Source organism: Stegodyphus dumicola, chromosome 3 (genome assembly GCF_044657685.1).
Source record: "Stegodyphus dumicola isolate Sdum_Otavi_A_Nest chromosome 3, ASM4465768v1".
NCBI classification, from domain to species: domain Eukaryota; kingdom Metazoa; phylum Arthropoda; class Arachnida; order Araneae; family Eresidae; genus Stegodyphus; species Stegodyphus dumicola.
The window spans coordinates 139,431,612-139,449,114 of NC_140770.1; the positions used below are offsets into that span (position 1 = coordinate 139,431,612).

Sequence of the window (17,503 nt, forward strand, 5' to 3'; positions counted from 1 at the left end):
TTATAGTAATTTTAAAACGTTTCATTAAAACTGATTCTGAGTTCTCTTTGATTTCAAAAGTAATATATTTATGATCTGAGTGGGAGTTGTCTTCTTCAATTTTGCGATTTGAAATCAAATTAATTAGGTGATGGGAAGTAACTACGAGATCTGGCCACCCTCTCCCATACATTGTTTCGAAAGAATGTAAATCCGAGGCTTGGTTATGAATGACAAGATTATGTGAATTGAAGAATTCCTCAAGGGACCTTCCTCTTGGACTTGTGGAATTGTAGCCCCAAAGCTGGTTGTGTGAATTGAAGTCTCCACAAATTATGTGTGGACCTCGGAAGGAAAACAAGATGGATTCTAAATCTTGAAGCAAAGGAGAAATATCCTCGGAGGGATATGCATAAATACTTGAAATAAGAAGTTGAGAGTTGGAACTATTAAGACTGATTGTAACTAGGTCTCTTTTGGCTGTAATTAGAATTGGGTGCCAGCTATGATTAAAACTGATGATAGCTGCTCTGGGATGTTGATTGGGGAACTGAGGAGAATATTGAAAGACATTCCAAGACGTTGGAATGCTACTTACTTTCCCTTCGATACAATAGGGTTCTTGGATTAAAACAAAGTCTTATGGTTATGAGTTAAGAATTCTGCTAGATGATCAGAAGCCGTTTTTGCTCTTTGTAAGTTGATTTGGAGAAAACGAATTGAAGAAAATGGTATCGAGTATTTTAGCAAGGTTGGGGGTAGATTATTTTGTACATCACTGTCCACTTTATAATCTTGAGTTGAAGTGTTATTCTTTAAATTGCGCTCTTGCATGTTAATATCAACTGAAGAAATTTTAGTTATGGATGATGGCAACATGTGAGGTTGTGGCTTTGTCCGGGTACAATAATTTGTTGAGCTGACTCTTGTACGTCTGGCATGTTCTTTCATGAGCACCGTGATCAGTTGGCAACAAAGAACCAGTTTCTTGGTTACTTCGCATACAGTTTACACAGAGTTTTACGTCTGAGGTACACTCTCTATGGGAATGTTGTTTTGCGCAGATGGAACAGCAGGGAGGATTTTGACAGCTTCGACTATTATGTCCAAGACCCTGGCAATGAAGGCAACGGGGAAGTGAAATGTAGGGACGGAAGGCACGGTTGAATCCAATGAAGACTCTTGACGAAGTAAAATAGTCACTATAATCTGAAGAATTTTCTACAATCCAATTATTTGTATTTTCAGATCGGTGAACTGGAGAACACGAGATATCAAGATTATTATTTGATGTAATTTTCAGAAAAGCCGATTTGATATCTTCAGCAGCCGCTGAAGATGGTACATTAAACACTATGAGTTTGGTACTTTTGGGTTTTGAAGTACGAACAGTTACAGAGGCTTGTAGTTGTGAATTTTCAACGATTGAGCGGTGTAAGTGTTCTAAGTGTGCTTTCTTTTCGACACCGATTAAAAGCTCATTAGACTTAGTAGTACGAATATTATTGATATGAATACCCAGTTTTTGTGGATTAAGTGTCGAACTTAGTTGGTGTCTGATATCTTCAGGTGTTCTCTCTGAATCTTTAGGTTTCAGGAGTAGAATATGATCTCTGAATTGACTTTTTGGAGTCCTTTTTCAAAGAAATGTTTTTGGCGGCAGCAACGGCGTAGGACTTTGGGGTTTGTTCTAGAAACTTTGTTTCGAATAATTTTTTAACTTCGTGTTGTTGTTGCTGCAAATGTTCCTTCACTTCAGAGATAACTGTAGTATTTGAACGCTGAAGAGACAGTTGCTCTCTCAGTTCCGAAATTGTACCGTCGTGCTTCGCTAGAGTAAGTTCTTGGTCTGCCACTATTTGACGAAGAGCTGTTAAGCGGCCATAAATATCTTTATGTTCTTGAGTATTAAGTTTTCTATTTTTGCCGATGTTTAGAAGATCTTTAATTTTATCAGTAATTCGTAGAATGTCATTCAATCTGGAGGAGTCAGCATTTTCAGGATTGCTCTTGAGTACGATTTCCCAGCCCGTATAGCGGTTAGTAACACTAACTGCTGTTTGATGGGCCCGGAGAAAGCATGGATGTCTGTACGCGTACAGTGTCCGTGCGGCATGGGGGGGCACTTAAGATACACGTCGAGCCGGAAGTCCTCTCGAGAGGTTGGTGGTAAGGAAAGAAGGGTGCAAGATTCTCGGACACCCCCCCGGAGTGTTCTCTCTCAAAATTTGAGAAGTTTAACAATTAGCTAGAACACTATGGAGCAATACCTCAATTACCTATGGTACTATGGAGGTGCTGGTGCTGGCCTAGCTTCTATCTGTACGTGTACCTGCTCTCTATTTTAGCTTTGTTTATTTGTATCAGAACGAGTTGTGGTTATTGTAGCACAAGAGCGTGCACTTAAATTCCTAGTTCTATTTAAATAAAATGGTTATTATAACTTCTTAAGGCTTTGTCATTGTTCTCAGACATAGCCATAACTAGCTTTACGTGTGTTAGAGTTATAGGACTAAAATAGTATTGCCATATCACGTGTAATTCTATAACTGTGTGTAATCCTCATGTGCAATCCTGGCATTGAGATGTATTACAGGTATATATTTACACTTGATGACGGGAGATTCCCACACAAACCGTAAGCTCATTAGCTTTCCGCATGTAAAATAAGAGACGGTTTAGTAAAAATTCTGACCAAAGATAGAGGAGGAAAAAGAAGCAAAAACTCAAATAAAAATTTGTTACTTTTCGATTATCCGCATCCCCGCATCTTCCGAAAACCCGCCAACTCACTGGTGACTTTTTAAATGGCGATATAACGTTTGTTTCGCTATTATTTACGGTTCATATAGGTACTATACTGCATATAAATAATAATAATCAAAAATAATTTTATATGAAACAAGAAATTTTATGAGGACTGGGATCGAAAATCTATATGAGAGATTAAAAAACAAATATATGCACGTAACGCGAAGAATAATTAGCGGAATAACGGATAAATATAAAGCGTGTAAATCTCTTACTTGGTTATTGAGAATAACGCTATTTGGCATTATTCTTGCGCCAGGCGGATTTACTCGCGAAATTGCAGTTGAGCCAATGTTTGTTAGGCTTTTATTCTTGTAAATCTCTATTCCGTTAAATTACTCTTGAACCATAGTTTACATTTTATGTTATCTGAAATACCGCAAGCTGTGGAGAGCAAATTATAAACACAAGTTCAAAGTTTTAAATAAAAAGGTTTGTTTAAACCTTCAACTGTATCTATAGTTGTTTCTCTAGACGGAGCAATAAGTCGCCTGACTGTTTCCGTAAGGACAGAACGGTTAATTAAATGACTGGAACCCTATATAATATAAAAATTATTTAACAGTTAGTTATTTATCTCGTTTTAGTTCATTAATTATTTTATGAGTTACAAATAAAAGCTAATTTCCTAAAAACTTTTATTTATTAGTCCAAAGGGGCAGTTTGCTCTGAAGGACTATTACAATTTTAGACTAATTTCGTTTTGGCATTTTGCGTTGAAAACTATAAACAGCGAATCACTTTTGAATAACGTAATCTTCCATAGAATATGGGCATGTAAACTGAAATTTGTTTTATTATCGATTTCATATTTTGTAACACTTCAACGAATTTTTGATTAAAAAACTAAACGATTTCAAAGCGAGCAATGGCAATACTGTATGGGGAAAAAAAAAAAAAAAAAAATCTCCAGTGCACGAGACTCTGTATTGGAAATTTTAAAGATCTGCTCATTTTAAAATTATTTTGCGATATTACTGTTGAACTGAATTTTAAGGTTTGAGTACGTAGAACATGATATTTAATATATAAAGGTAACATACAAAACGTTAAAAGAACGCCCCTTTGGACGTAATTTAAAATCTGAAACCTTTCAGATTTTATTTTACTTTTTTAAATTTTATTTTATGTATATACTGGCTTTCATATATAAATGAATTTTACAAAGCGGATTTTATTGAATTCACCTAGCTTTTATGCAAAATTAAAAATAAATTTTACATTACAGCATTATCAATGAAAAGTGTATGTTCGCTGCTTGGAGAAGTGATAGTGGAAATGAAAACACACAGAAAAAAAGCGGAGATAAACTGTTAGACGTCGAAATGACAGAAAGCACGAAGCGGTACGATTTGGAACAGAGAATGAGCTATGAAAGATGAATTAATGCCAAGCCGCCCCAGAAACTTAAGACTTTTTCTGTATGTTCATTCATTCTTGATCTATATTACAATTTTAGGCTCAGTTCTGCGCGAATCATCACGTGATAAGTTACCACCACCAGATACATAATATGCCAGAAACAAAAATACCTATCTTTCATTCAAGTCTTTTAAGCGTCCATACGGCGCCGAAACAGATAAACACATGTTACGGCGCTCGTCTGCTCGTTCAGCCTTCTGCGTGGCATCAGCCGTCGTAGCTATTAGTGTGGGTTTTGCATGTGACAAGGTCCGACGAAGTTTTCCCCATCCGTAACTGTCAAAAGCGGCTAGTTGTCACATATGTCAACTCACAGCGAGAAGTTGGCAACGGTACGTGTTATTACAAGCCTCGCATTTAATTCATGTCCTGTTATTCATAGCTTTGTCCAACCTGATACAAGTTTATTCTCGAAGTTTCCTTTCATTACAGCTTACGCGCTTTACGCATTCAGGTTATAATTTTACTTGATGAATCGCAGTTTCGAATATTATGCAGATATTGCACATTAAAAAAAGCAATTCTCGAATAACAAGTATTTTCTTTTCCTATGAGTAATGCAATATCACACTAATGCAGTTTATACCCTAGCACAATAATGCAGTTTAGTTTTAGAAAAGTTTTAGAATTTAGAGACGCACCGAATGACAAACTTTAAGGAAAACAATTTTTTTTTTTAAAATTTAGAGAAGCACCGAACGACAATTTTCAAGGAACGCAAAATAGTTTTTAAATTTAAAGAAGCATTGAGAAACATAATTTAAGAATGACAAAAGGTTTAGAATTTAGAGACGCACCGAGCAAAAGAATTTACAACAGTTTTAGAATTTAGGAAAACACCCAGCAACAGAATTTAAGAATGGTAACAGTTTTAGAATTTACAGAAGCGCTGAGCAACAAAATTTAAGAATGGTAAATGTTTTAGAATTTAGACGAGGCATTAGGCAACAGAATTTAGAATCTACAGAGATTATAACGGTCATAAAATGCCTAAGGCTGAACCTGTGCTTAGAGCCGGATTTAGACTTGATAAGCTTTTTGATATGGGGCCCTTTATAAATCTGTTATACTATATATTAACACTATATTTATACTATATTTTAATTTTTGGGGGGACCTCCAAGAATGTAGGGGCCCTAAGCTATAGCTTATACGTAAATCCCGCACTGCCTGTGCTGCATAATGATTAGGTCGGCCAAAGATGAACCTGTGCTGCACAATTACAGGTCGGCCAATGACGAACCTGTGCTGCACAATGATGGGCACATTCACTATATAGGGGTTTCGTAGTTTATTTTTTGTGACCTGAGTTTTTTTACATTATATGAGAGTTTCTATTAGAATCTTCTCTTAGTGTTTAAAGTCGCACCATAGCATTTGTTAAGATTTTTTTTATGAGCTCACAGTTTTCTAAGCTCACAGTCTGCTAACACAACTTTGTTTTATTAAACATCGTTTTTTCCGCCATTTTATAACTGTGTAGTACCTGCCATAATATGGCAACATTATTAATAAAAACTTAATTTCTTGCCTAAACTTTTCATTAACTTCCAGTTTAGTTCAACATAATGTCAATAAAAAAAAACAATAACACAATTTGATAAAATTTATTATTAAATACTCTTAATTTTTGTGACATTATATAACTGTTTTTGCTAATAGAGCTCCTACGAAGCCTATCTCAAAACTTCATCTTTTTTTTTTTTTTTTTTTTTTTTTTTTTGTCAATATTTCAGGCCATGACTGATGTATCGAGTTAAAAACATAATTGTGTCATCAGTACAAATGCGCATGCGTGAGAAATTTCAGCCGAATTGGGTTAGTAGAAGGAAGCCAAAAATTGATTTCATAATTAGAGTCAAGTAAAGTAAGAGAAAACTCAAATTAAATGAAACAATATACAAATTATTTTGATATTGTTCATCAAGCTCATGTACACTGCGGGAAAAAAAGGGAAGGGACAGTTCTATAGCTCCCTTTCCACTGGGCCAATTGACGAATTTCAAATTGTGTTTTTCATATCTCGAAAGCGCGACTTGGGATATATATTAGATTTATATATAGTGTCATTCTAACATAGGTATTTTGACACAAAATCGGACTTTTTCTGAAATAACGTACCAATTGTTTTCCATATTTCGATTCTACGACTCAGATTATGCCTAAATATTAAATTTTGTAAAATTTAATGTGAAATTTACGGAGAAATTTAAAAACTTATCTTGGCGCGTTTTTTTTTCAGTTAGCGCGAAGAATAATTCACTTGGCGAACTTCTTAATATATGGCAACCTATTTTTCTTTCGCTTGCATTGCGCATGAGTCGAAAAAAAGTCACATCGTTCATACTTTCAAATAATTTTAGGAAATTACCTAAACCACTGTAAAGAACGCTCCTGAACTCTACTAGAAAGACCTATGATGCTCTTGACTAGAGAGAACGTCGTTAGCAAACTCCTCACACTACGAGTACTATAATTCATTTTAACACCTTTTTTAAAGAACTGTGAATGGCAACGACTTAACTGAGAATTACGCATGCGTAAAGAGATGAGACTGCTGTTGAGACGCCTGTCAGAGAGAGAGTGCTGGGAAGCTCCGCCAGCGAGCTGAGGTGTGGAGACTTTGTTCGTCGAGTGATGACGGGTACCATCTTCGCTAACGTCTCTGATCGTGCCACCAGCTCGGATATCTACTAAAGTTTTTTAAATGTATTAATGTTGTATGTGTGATATGTTGTGTGATTAAAAAGTGATGCATCACCACTACCAGTGTTGATTCCGTTCCCACTGAAGCATCCACGACGTCACAGACGAAAGAAAATAAAAAATTTGGAGGTCCCACCGAGATATGTGTGACAAGAGACCAGGTATGTGTTCTCCACAATATTCATTTCCAGGCCTGAAGTGTATAATGTAGTTATTTATTACTTATTCGGGAAATCAATTCCCAAAGCAGAAGTAGCACATCAGTGCATAAGAGTTTTAAACACTCAATGTGTTTGGTTTATAGTATATCTAACAAGATATTTTCCTTTTGTGGTATATTCGGGAAAACATTTTCCCATTAACACGTAGCACATCAGTGCATTTTATAGCACGTCAGTGCATAAGAGTTTTTAAAACAATCAAACTGTTGCATTTATATATCTAACGAGATATTTTTCTTTTGTATGATAATGGGAAAAATCCATTCCCGTAAATAAAAAGCACATCAGTGTATTTATATTTAACGTTTCGCTATCAATTTGTGTGATAGAATCTGAACTATTTATTTTGTGTATATGTGAAAGCACATCAGTGCAATATTGCAATTTTCATTTCTAAGTCATTAGAAGAAAATTTATGTTAAATTCTTGTGAAAGAAATAAGTTGTTGAATATATTAAAAACTTGTTACTTTGGTTTTCTCATGAAAGTGCTGTATTTTAACACCAGTGCTGTATTTTAATATGATGTGTTTTTTCTGATAAGTAGAATGTTAAATTTTTATCATTTCATGGTATAAAAATTAAAGCTTTGAGCAGTAAAGAAATGTTCTAATAGTGTTCTGATTTAAACCTGCGCCTATCGAATTTACGTAGTAATTGCGTTGGCCATGTGGATTGCCAACGGAAGTAGCTGTTATGAAAACGATAGTTAATTAAAGGTGTTTATATTTATTGGCGCCACTCTGGTTTTTTTTTCAGTCTGACTGTACCAAATGAAAAGAATTTGTTATTATTTTTTTTATACGAAGTATTCAGTAAGGTTGTTTATTCGTTTTATGTTTGAATGGAAATAAATCCAAAATGATTAATGTTTTTATTAACCTTTTATTTTTATTTGCCTAATTTTGTAAGAAAGAAGAAAGTGTTTTTTATATCTCTGATATATTTTTATGTGTATTATTTGTGAATAACTATTTGAGTTCTTATTTGTTTTGAATAAGTACTTTTGCGAAAATGGCATTTTTGGGGAAAGCTAAGAAAAGGGATCTATTCCTTGTCGCTTCAGAACTTGGGGAAATAGCTTTCTGAAAGTTAGTTTTTACTGAAGGTAATAAATATCTTATTACAGTTCATAGAAGATATGAAAGTAATAGATTTAAAACATTTAATAACGAATAGTAAAAATTATGAGGAAGAATTTGTTAAAAATTTGTTAGAAAGTATTATGACTGATAGGATAGAAAAGGAAAACTTAGAGAAGCAAACAAGAGCGAAAGAATTACAGTTAGAACAGGAAGCTAGGGAGAGGGAATTTCAGATACTACAACAAAATAAAGAAATTGAAAAGCAACAGTTAGAACTAGAATGCCTTAAAGCAAAACAGAACACTGAATCTGCTAAACCTGGAGGTGAAACCGTATTTAATCAGAATTTTCAGAAACTAATGCCCAAGTTTAATTTAAAAACTGATGATATCAGTTTATTCTTAGAACTTTTTGAGAGGCAAGCTAAAGTTCTAAAATTTCCCACGGATCAATGGGTGTCATATCTCATTGGTGTCCTTCCGGTTGAGGTAAATAATATAATTGCTAGGGAACCTGAAGAACAGGCTAGAGATTACCAACATATTAAAGAATTACTACTTAAAAGATTTAAATTAAGTGCGGAAAAGTTTCGGCAACTTCTTGTTAAGACTCAGAAAAATCCGGATTCTACGTGGTACGATTTTTATCACGAAATTAAGACATTTTTAGATGGGTGGCTTAAGGGATTAAAAATCGAAACATTTGAGCAACTCAAGGATTTAATGTTGGTAGATCAGATTAAAAGGCGCACGCCTAATGAGTTTAAGGAACATTTTATAGATGAATGGGCCACGATCACTTCACCAAAACAGTTGGTGGGTAAAATAGAGGAATTTGAAGATGCGAAAAAGACGATGGTTGGGAAAACGAAATTGGGTGAAATGGAAACGAAAATATCTGGTAGACAAATGGGTGTTTTTCAGTCCACTGGTAACGTTTTCAAAAATAGAAAAAACCCTCAAGGTACACAATTTAAAAACGATGATGATGCACGCAATGTTGGGAAAAAGTCAGACTCGAATTTTGATAGGAGAAAAAGACTCCAGTGCTATGAATGTGTATCATTTGACCATTTACGTCCTCAGTGCCCTAATTTTGAAAACCCAAAAGGCAGATTTGTATCGGATAAGCGGGAGATCAGAGAAGAATCTGTTAGATCCCTATACGTTAAATGGAAGAGTAAATGGTTATGAAGTACCTATTCTAAGAGATACAGGAGCAACGGTAGATATTATTTGTCAGAAATATGTAGACACAGATAGAATGAAGGGGGAACATGTGTGGGTTCGACATTTATTGGATTATCATATGACTTGTTTACCTGTTGCTGAAGTAGATATTGAATGCGATTTGGGTACAGTAACCACCAAAGCAGCTGTTATAGGAGACCACTTAGACCAAGGACGATATATATTAGGCAACCAGACAGCGGCTCTTCTCAGAGGAACTGAGAAAAATTATTCGTCGTATGTCGGTAATGTTAATGCGGTCGTTAGTCGATCTCAAGCACGACAATTAAAGGAAGCGGAAAATTTAAGTGAGACGAATCAAAATTCTGAGCAGAATGAGTTAGAATTGGAAGAGGAGGACGATGCTCATGAGAGGTCTGAAAACAGAGAGATATTACCTCCTGTCGACCTTTGTGTCCCCACAAGTCCTGCGATTCAAATAGACTCAAGTACTTTTATTGATGAACAACAAAAAAGTAAAGAACTTGCCCCTTTATTAGAACTAGTAAAAAGCGGAAGTGAAACAAGTTATGGGATTAAAAATGGGGTTTTAGTAAAAAAGAAGGTAAATAAGTTAGGAGGAGAAGAACATTTAATTGTTGTTCCAGAAAACCTCAGAGAGCAAATTAAAGCAATTTGTCATGAAGGAACTTCAGGTCACTTAGGAGTTCTGAAAACAAAAGACCGGTTACTAAGACATTTTTTCTGGCCAAATTGTTATAAAGACATTGAGGAATTCGTTAAAACATGCGACTCCTGTCAACGTGTAGGAAAAGCAAGTGACAAAAAGAAAGCACCGTTGGTAATGGTACCTGTGATATCTGAAGTCTTTAGTAAGGTTAATTTAGATGCTTGCGGACCTATGCCTACATCTACTGAAGGTAATAAATATCTTATTACAGTTATGTGCTTAGCATCTAAATATCCTGACGCCGTCCCGGTACCGGATATAACGTCGAAATCTGTTGTAAGTGCACTCTTGCAGGTATTTAGTCGGATGGGTTTTCCAAGGGAGGTTCAAGCTGATCAAGGAAAATCTTTCACGAGTCGCTTAACCGTTGAATTTTTGAAGAGGTTTGGTATAAAAATTTCCAAAAGTTCGGTTTATCACCCCCAGAGCAATCCTGTAGAACGGTTCCATAGGTCAATAAAAAGGGTCTTAAAGGTATTATGTATTGAAGCTGTCCCAAATTGGGAAGTACAATTACCTGCCGCTCTCTTTGCCCTGCGAACAGTAACGCATGATAGTACAGGATTTAGTCCAGCTGAATTAGTGTACGGGACCAACCTCAGAACACCTGTCGCATTATTGTATGAGAAATGGTTAGATCCTCAGGAAAAAGAAGATACCGTAATAGAATATGTTTTCGAATTAATTAATAGGTTAAAGAAAAGTAGAGAATTAGCTACAGAGAAAATGGAAGAGGTGAGAGACAAAAGGAAGAAATGGTATGACAAAAATGCCGTGAAAAGGGAATTCCAGCAAAGAGATTCTGTATTAGTATTAGCAGTGAACCAACCCCATAAACTCGCTCCTCAATGGAAAGGGCCGGGGAAAATAGAGAAAAGATTATCAGAAACAAACTATGTAGTTAGTTTTGAAGGGAATCAGGAAGGGAATAAAGTGTATCACATCAATATGTTAAAACCTTATCATAAGAGACCTGAACTTTTGAATATGGTGCTCCTTGACAACGAGGAGATAGTTGAACCCTCGGAATTAGAGGAGGATTTTCCTTATATGTTAACCGACCCCAATGTGTTTGATTTTAATGAAATAATAGCAAAAGATAATCTTAAAGAAAGACTTAGTGATGAACAAATCCTGCAGTTGGGAAAGTTGTTGGTAAAGTTTTCTGCTATATTTTCGAATATTCCAGGGAAAACAAATTTAGTCGAACATGATATCGAACTAATCAGTGACAAACGCGTACAGCATAAGCCTTATAGAATGACAAATCGACAGAACGAAATTCTTAAAGTCGAGATTGAAAAAATGTTAAAATACAAGATTATTGAACCAGGATCCTCTGAGTATACTTCACCCAAGATCCTTGTTGAAGCACCAGGTAGGGATCTTAGGCCGTGTATTGATTACAGAAAGTTAAACGAAATAACGCGTACTGAGTTCTATCCGATCCCCAATATAGAGCAACGTGTTGAAACTGTTGCAGCAGCCAAATTTATCACCTTGATAGACTTAACTAAAGGTTATTGGCAAATTCCGCTGACCCCTAGGGCTCAGAAAATCGCTGCATTTGCTACAAATTTTGGCGTATATAGGCCATTGCGAATGCCATTTGTGCTTAAAAATGCTCCTTATTATTTTAGTAAAATGATGAGCGAAATATTGTGCGGATGTGAGAAATATGCGACCCCTTATTTAGATGATATTGCTATTTTTTCTGAAACGTGGGAGGAACATTTACAACATTTACATGAAATTTTAGAAAGAATAAGAAAAGCCAATTTAACTATTAAACCCTCTAAGTGCAAGTTTGCACAAGAAGAAGTGCAATATCTCGGTCACATAGTAGGTCGAGGAAAACGTTCTCCAGCAGAACTAAAAATCGAGGCGGTTCAAAATTTTCCTGTTCCCACAACTAAAACTGAGATTAGAGCTTTTTTTAGGGTTAGCTGGATACTACAGACAATATATACCCATGTTTTCTGCTATAGCCGCACCTTTGACAGATTTGTTAAAAGGGAATAACAAAAAGGGTAAAATTGTTTGGAATGATGAATGTAATGAATCATTCAAATCCTTAAAAGAAAAGCTATCTAGTAGGCCTGTGCTACATGCACCCGATTTTTCTAAACCATTCATACTACAGACAGACGCATCAGATCAAGGATATGGTGTTGTTTTAGCCCAAAAGGATGATAAAGGAAAAGAACATCCCATATTGTATCTCAGTAAAAAATTTACTGATAGTGAGCGGAAGTATTCCACCACTGAAAAAGAGTGTGCTGCAATTCTGTATGGAATAAAAAAATTGAAAGGGTATATAGATGGGCAGACTAAATTTTCCATTCAAACGGACCATAATCCCCTAGTATGGCTAAAAAATAATGCAGGTAGAAATGGTCGATTGTTACGCTGGACCTTAGCCTTGCAATCTTATAATTTTACCATACATCATAAAAAGGGAAGTGACAACTTAAATGTAGACTGCTTAAGTAGAAACTCTGTACATGCCAGTTAAATAGACTAGTTATCATTTCTTTTAAGTTGTCTTGTTATTTGATTATGTATATTGTATTTTTTTTTAAATTAATACTATATAGTAAATTGTTAGCTTTATTCTTAAAGACAAAAATTTTTGTTTTGGTTTTTTATATATTGTATGTGTATTTTTATATGTGTTTTTTTTTATGATGGCCTGGTTATGAGAGTGGAGAGCCTTTGTAACAGTGTGGTTTAAAATTAACTGGTAAAATGTTGAACAATCTCTATTGAAACCATAAACTGTGAAGGTTTACTTCTCCTGTGTCCGGAGAAACAAAAACTGGAGGCGGAAGGTGTTTGTTTGTAGTGAACGCCTGCCTGAACTTGTATTTTATCCTGTAGTAACTTGAAAAAAGTTTTGTTTCCTCTGTGTCCGAGGAGAACAAAATCTGGAGGCGGAAGGAGTTAGTCTGTAAAGAACGCTCCTAAACTCTACTAGAAAGACCTATGATGCTCTTGACTAGAGAGAACGTCGTTAGCAAACTCCTCACACTACGAGTACTATAATTCATTTTAACACCTTATTTAAAGAACTGTGAATGGCAACGACTTAACTGAGAATTACGCATGCGTAAAGAGATGAGACTGCTGTTGAGACGCCTGTCAGAGAGAGAGTGCTGGGAAGCTCCGCCAGCGAGCTGAGGTGTGGAGACTTTGTTCGTCGAGTGATGACGGGTACCATCTTCGTTAACGTCTCTGATCGTGTCACCAGCTCGGATATCTACTAAAGTTTTTTAAATGTATTAATGTTGTATCTGTGATATGTTGTGTGATTAAAAAGTGATGCATCACCACTACCAGTGTTGATTCCGTTCCCACTGAAGCATCCACGACGTCACACCACATTTGATATTATCTATCGCTTTCAACAAATATGCTAAATTTCTAAACGCGCCACGCCAATATATAAATTCACGTATATCTTCGGAAATTTTGAATAAAAAATTCTATTTTTTTGCAGATATGCTTATGATGATGGTAAAAATTACATAGATTATAATTCAAAAATTTTTTTCGAAAAATTTTTAAAAATATTTAAAAATACAAATTTCAAAACTAAATCATAAAAAATGGTCGAATTTTTTTTTGGAATGAACCTAAATTTCGAAATGCGAAAGGAAGAATCAAATAAGTTTATTAAAAAAAAGAGAGAATAATAAATATATATACCAAATTCAATTATCACTGAGGAGCTAAAATTTTGAGAGCTAATTTTGTAAAAATTACTCGTGCGATTTCTGCAGAATTTGGCAGTTTGGCATAATTTAAGTCGTAGAATCGAAATATGGAAAAAAAATGGCATTCCATTTCAGAAAAGTCCGATTCTGTGTCAAAATACCTATATTAGAACAATGCTATATATAAATCTGATACATGTCCAAAGTCGCGCTTTCGAGACATGAAAACGCGACTTGAATTTTGTCAATCGATCCAGTAAAACGGGAAATACCCCCCTTTTTTTTCCCGCAGCGTGCATGACTCTGTTTCTTATACTATGTAAAATTTCGATTTTTGTATTATTAGAGATTCATTTTTAATTTAAAGTCGATGGCTTTAAAATGCAGGTTTCGTACTAGCACCACACCCCACGTTATAATGAGAAAGCACAGTACATAGCATAACACTCAATAGGTTTGTCTTCTTTATTGAGTTAGATCAGAGTGAATTACGCATACTCTAACTGAATTCATAAAAACTAATTAATAACACAAATATTCATTTCTCCTGTATAATTAAACCACATACCTGCGTTCCTAACTGATGAGGTTTTTATCCAATGTGACAGAACAAAGAAAACTAGCATTAATTAAATATACAGTAGGAAAAAATAAGAAGCATATCAATGAAACAATTTCATGCTTTCGGAGTGAAATTATTACGTGCAAATGCGACAATTTAACCTGTCTAATTAACAAGATGAAGTGTTGAACTTTTGGCTGTTAAAATAATTGGCTTCGAATGCTTTTCGCACGCTGATGAACATAGGAAATAGAGTAACTGACCTTTCTGGCCAGAAGGACTCGACTGTTTCCAGTATATGACGTCAATGTCTTTGCACTACTCCCAATACACATTTTAAAGATGATAAATTAAATCTAATAACACAGTGCAATATGCATCTTATCGCCTCTGTAACCAATAGCTATTAATCAAGCATTAATTATAACTAAGTAAATATAAATGCAATTGACTTTCAGATAGCCTTATATAGACATGCTTTTCATTTAAATGTGTTATTTAGAATGATCACTTTTAGTCAGACCTCAAACCTTGATTAATGGTTGTTAGTTACATTGGCAGCTAGATATACGCGATCTGTATGCGTAAATGACTGTCTGCTACGTTAGAACAATTAGAAAACTAGTTAAGTTAAAAATAACAAATTTAATTTCTTGTTTGCAACAGGAGATTACGTTTGTGGTTTCAAACTGAAATTGTATGCGGGATCGAATGCTCAATTTGAAAACAGCTGCCGAGGCAAAATATTTTATTTAACAAAATTAAAAAACATCTCCAACAAAACTAAATAAAAATTAAAACAAAATTTAAAAAGGAAATCTGAAAGCTTTCAGGTTTTCTTAACCTTTTGGTGTTACCTTAATTTATTAAATATCATGTTCTTCCCACTTAAAACACATAAATTCAATTTAAGAGCAATATCACAAAATATTTAAAAACAGCGTATCTTTAGAATTTCCGATACACAGTCTTGTGTGCTGGACACAATTTTTTTTTCGTAGAGTGTTGCCATTGCTCCCTTTGAAATCGTTGAGTTTGTTAATCAAAAAGTTTGTTTATAAATGTTATATTCAAGATTTATAAAATTTGAAATAGATAATAAAACAAATTCATAATTCGGACTTCCAAATGCCCATGTTCGGTTGGTTATTCAGAATTGGATGGCTGTAGGTACCTTTTTCTTTTCACAATGCGAGAAACATTCATGCATTCATACAGATTCTTCATTATTTAGTTTCATTAAATAAAATACATGCGATAATATTTGGTGGCAACAGTTTCAAAAGTGAATCAACGCAGGAAATGAAACGAAGCAAAATACCGTTTTTAGACTGGGTATGTTGCGTGAATCAAAATTTCTTTCCCCGTTGCCTGCCGGAGAATTTAGCGACCGCATAAAGCAAAAGTTTTCCTCTCCCCTGTGGTCTTCACACTTTCCGAAGAAGACCTCTCCCTTTCAAAAAGCTGAAGGTTACAATTTTACTTTCCGAAGCCAATATTAGCCAACAGGAAAATTGTTAGATATTCTTTACTTGTTAGAACAAACTAAAGCAGTCTAACAAGCAGGCTAATTACTAGGATAACAGTAATGATACACGCAGGCTCTATGGATCTAACGCCCCTTTGGCATAACAATCAATAACTGAATATTTATCAAAGCATACATTAAATTTTACATCGACATTTACTTCAGGCAATTCCAATATATTGAATTAATTACTTTTAATCTTATTTATTATTAACTAACTGAACCGGAAAACTTAAAATTTCAGGTTAATGAAGCCTCATCAGCCGTCGGCTGGCAAACTAAATTTACCGACTTACCAAAGTGAGAAATTCTCCCGCGTTGTAACATGTTGTGACGTACAAGCATATAGAGACAAAGCCTCCCAATCTGCACATTCCCTTTTCCCCTTCAGTAATAGCCGTGCAGATAAGTACAGGCAGTGTTTTTACGTTGCTTAAACTTACATGCACCGTATTTGCAACAAATACAAAATTAAAATGTATTCGCGTTAAAATTACTTCAGCAGCAATATAAGGCCCGCGGGCCGCGAGTTTGAGACCACTAGCTTACGTGTCGAAGACATAATACATTTAATTTTAGTCTTCGATATCTTCGAAGTCTAGTATTCGAAGACATAATACATTTAATTTTTACGAAGGATTTAGATTAACACAAAAGATAAATTAAGCTTCAGAAAAGTATACTTACCTCTACATGATTTTCCGTCAGACTGAAGCTTAAATCCAGAAGAACAACTGCATCGTATAGTTTCATCTTCGTTGTTACAATGATGATCGCATCCCCCATTATTCTCGAGGCATGGATCCTGTCCTGTTTAAAAAAAATATCCTTTAAGATAGTTGAGTATTAGTGAACTATGTAGTGAGGATGCTTTATTTAAAATATGATCCACACACATTTATATTACAAATTGCCTCACTCATTGGTATGGAGATTAGCATTATTGATTGCCATATCTCCGGACACTGAAAATATCGGAAAAGGCTTAGATATGTCTAGGCTATAGCTTGGATTGTAAGAGTATAACGTCTTTACAGCATGGAGGCACTTAAAATACACGCCGAGCCGAAAGCTCTGTTGAGTGGTTTGGCGTTAAGCTGCGTTCAGACGACGGTATAAAGGGCATTAAGTGGTTTAAGCCGAGCTGCGTTGCCAGGCAACCAGTCTGTGCTACGTCACAGAATCTGGTTTAGGGCTCTTGGCATAAAGTTAGCAGCCTTAGGGAAGACTTTGCACCCATCGGATTCTCCTTCGAAAATGGAACTAGTCATAATGCCACCTATAATAGCGGTCTTACATTCAAATTTTGGCCCACCAGCAGCCGAGCGGTAAAGTCGCTGAACACTGGTAGTTCGGTTCGAGGTTCGAATCCCGCAAACGGGCTGGCTGCATGGGCGTTTTCGTGGTTTTCCCCATGTGTACCGTGTATAGGAGCCAGTTTCCCTTAGAAAGTCCTCCATGAAGGCATCCCCTCCCCTTAGGCAGATAGCCCTCGAGGCTTTGCCATAATCACACACACACTTAAATTCAAATTGCAAGCAGGACGCCTGAGGA

General features: G+C 35.4%; 1 protein-coding gene across 6 annotated transcripts in view; it reads right to left on the minus strand.

Annotated features, from left to right (window-relative positions):
* LOC118192818 (uncharacterized) overlaps positions 1-17,503 on the minus strand; it is a 560,683-nt gene that overhangs the window by 264,246 nt on the left and 278,934 nt on the right. For all 6 annotated transcript variants that reach the window (XR_015040285.1, XR_015040286.1, XM_085813364.1 and 3 more), the window contains exon 5: positions 16,637-16,759. Coding sequence is in view for 4 of the 6 variants with exons in the window: in XM_085813364.1 (XP_085669490.1) it covers positions 16,637-16,759 (123 nt within the window). In the remaining 2 variants the exon portion in view is untranslated. The remainder of the gene's footprint in view (positions 1-16,636; positions 16,760-17,503) is intronic.